The sequence below is a fragment of the Anarrhichthys ocellatus genome, unplaced genomic scaffold (assembly GCF_004355925.1).
Source record: "Anarrhichthys ocellatus isolate YVR2014 unplaced genomic scaffold, GSC_Weel_1.0 scaffold6503, whole genome shotgun sequence".
NCBI lineage: Eukaryota > Metazoa > Chordata > Actinopteri > Perciformes > Anarhichadidae > Anarrhichthys > Anarrhichthys ocellatus.
The window spans coordinates 1-2856 of NW_022286477.1; the positions used below are offsets into that span (position 1 = coordinate 1).

General features: G+C 37.4%; 1 protein-coding gene and 1 non-coding gene across 3 annotated transcripts; both read left to right on the forward strand.

The window, feature by feature from the left end:
* Positions 1-59: 59 nt before the first annotated feature.
* LOC116380232 (dual specificity protein phosphatase 14) lies at positions 60-2808 on the forward strand. Of its 2 annotated transcripts, XM_031842179.1 has the most exons (4): positions 60-100; positions 1913-2229; positions 2315-2450; positions 2589-2808. In XM_031842179.1, exons 2-4 carry the CDS (start codon positions 1919-1921, stop codon positions 2607-2609), a joined length of 468 nt encoding a protein of 155 aa, XP_031698039.1. In that variant the 5' UTR covers positions 60-100; positions 1913-1918; the 3' UTR covers positions 2610-2808. The 2 variants fall into 2 exon arrangements, with proteins under 2 accessions (XP_031698039.1, XP_031698038.1); XM_031842178.1 differs by having other exon boundaries at positions 2315-2610.
* On the forward strand, positions 796-878 carry trnal-cag (transfer RNA leucine (anticodon CAG)). The gene has a single exon. It is a non-coding gene; the product is annotated as a tRNA-Leu (tRNA).
* Positions 2809-2856: the final 48 nt, after the last annotated feature.

A 2856-nucleotide genomic window follows, 5' to 3' on the forward strand; every position in this document is an offset into this window, starting at 1 on the left:
CCGAACTTGCTTCGTGGAACCGAAAAGCCTGATCTACGTCATCTTATCCTGACAAGTATCCGGCTAACTCAGTTAGCCACGTACGAGGAACGGAGCCCAGGTGAGAGTGACGTCTGTTGTCTATCTTCAACATTAATGAACTTATCACCAGACTCCACTCACAATATGTGTAATAAACTAAACCCTTCACGTGTCGACCAATCACACTCGTCAGATCAGCTGAAACATTTAACGGCTCGTGAGGAGCTCGGCTAACATTCGGCACCGAGCTCGTGACAGCAGCAGCTCGTGTTTACATTTGTTGTTGTTCTTCTTTGCTGTTCTTCCAGCAAAATGAGTCGCCATCTTTGATCTGTCACGAGCTAATCAATCCCACCTGAGAGCTTCTATCACGTGACCCGGAAGCCGAATCCTTCAGAATGTTCTCTTTGAGGGAAACTCTTAAATTCAATGTAACCGAGGAGGAAGGAAGGAAGGAAGCCTTTAACTGCGACATTTGTGAATGAAGTTTGGTTTAAACGGAACAAATCGTGACCGCGTGTCTATTAAATAAAACAGTTTGTGTGTTTATTTATTATAATAATCTGACCGTAAATAAATAAATATCGTGTAATAGAATCCAATAGAAACAGAGTAGGTCTTACCTGCACGAGAAGCTGAAGTCAGACTGAGAACCGAAACCAAACTAAAGTGACTCATTGTCCTGTGACACGTGTATGTACGTGCGCGTGTCCGGACTTGTCCCCAGAATGTCTGGCCTTTATATACTCATCCTTCCTTTCGGAACTCTTAAGTGTCAGGATGGCCGAGCGGTCTAAGGCGCTGCGTTCAGGTCGCAGTCTCCCCTGGAGGCGTGGGTTCGAATCCCACTTCTGACAGTAACCTTTTGAATCTCACAGACGTGAAGTAATTACGTTTTTACAAAAATACAGAAGTAGAACAAAGTGTATGTAAGTCGTAATATGACGGAACCAATCATGAATACAACTAATACACAAAGAGCACATAAATGTTAATGTTATTTTTCATCGCAACAAATGTACAACAATATTTAGTACAAGGTTCAGTAGGCCCTCATAAATATTAAGGATGAAATGATAATATTATAGTAATAATAATAATATTATAGTAATAATATTATAGCAATAATATTATTATAGTAATAATAATAATAATAATATGGTAGTAGTAATAATAATAATGTTATAGTAATACTAATAATATTATCGTAATACTAATAATATTGTAGTAGTAATAATAATATTATAGTAATAATAATATAGTAATAATAATATAATATTATAGTAATAATAATAATATTGTAGTAGTAATAATAATATAGTAATAATATTTTAATAATATAGTAGTAGTAATAATAATATAGTAATAATAATATGGTAGTAGTAATAATAATAATATGGTAGTAGTAGTAATAATAATATTATAGTAATAATAATAATATTGTAGTAGTAATAATAATATAGTAATAATAATATTGTAATAATATTGTAGTAGTAATAATATTATAGTAATAATAAGTAATAATAATATGGTAGTAGTAATAATAATATGGTAGTAATAATAATAATATTATAGTAATAATATAGTAATAATAATATGGTAGTAGTAATAATAATATGGTAGTAGTTATAATAATATAGTAATAATAATATTGTAGTAGTAATAATAATATTATAGTAATAATAATATGGTAGTAGTAATAATAATATTGTAGTAGTAATAATAATATAGTAATGATAATATTGTAGTAGTAATAATATTATTATAGTAATAATAATAATATGGTAGTAATAATAATAATAATAATATAGTATTCATATTATTATAGGATTAATGATATTATTATAGTAATAACAATAATATTATAGTAATAATAATCTGCCCCCTCTAGAGGGTCATGGAGGTCTCTCAGGTGTCCCCCGGTCTCTTCCTCGGTGGTCTGGACTCGGCCCTGAACCTCGGCGTCCTCTCCAGCAGGAATATCACGCTCGTCGTGAACGCCAGCGGTCTGGAGGACCTGGTCTACCCTCAGGTGGACGGTCTGCAGGTCCTCCACGTCCCGGTCCAGGACCGACCTTACGCCCTCCTGAGACTCTACTTTGACCCGGTGGCTGAGCGGATCCACCAGAACCAGACTGGGAGGACTCTGGTCCACTGCAGCGCCGGCCGGAGCCGATCCCCGACCCTGATCATGGCCTACCTGATGAGGTAGACCCCGTCCCCATGTGGTCCCCCTTTGTTTGTGGTCCAGGTGGTCTTAGTGAGGTAAAGGATCTGGTCTCTGTGTCTACAGGTTTGAAGGTCTTAGCCTCCGGCGGGCACACGAAGTGGTTCTGGATCAGCGTCCCTTCATCAGACCCAACGCTGGTTTCTGGAGGCAGCTGATGGACTACGAGAGGACCCTGTTCAGCAGGACTACCATGAGGATGGTGAGGACCTCCAGCGGGGTCCTACCTGAGGCCCTGCAGGACTCTGAGGACCTGAACCCTGAACCAGACTACTGTGTCAACATCTGATAGAGGAACTGATGAGTTTTAAAAGTCTGTTGTTTTTATTTATAATTAAAGATCACGTTGGTCCGTCTCTAAACACCGTCTCACTTCCTGTCTGTGGCTCATCGGTTCCTCCTGAAGACGTCAATGTGACAGTGAGGAACCTTTATCTGGTCCTGAACCAGTCTGAGTTTAGTCCTGATCCTCTATACCAGGGTCTTCAACTAAATATCCAAAAGGTCCAGATTGAGAAAATCTCCTCAAGCAAAGGTCAGAAACATTACAATAATATCTAACTCGCAGTATTTAGTGCTATATATACATATATACTGTACATATACAT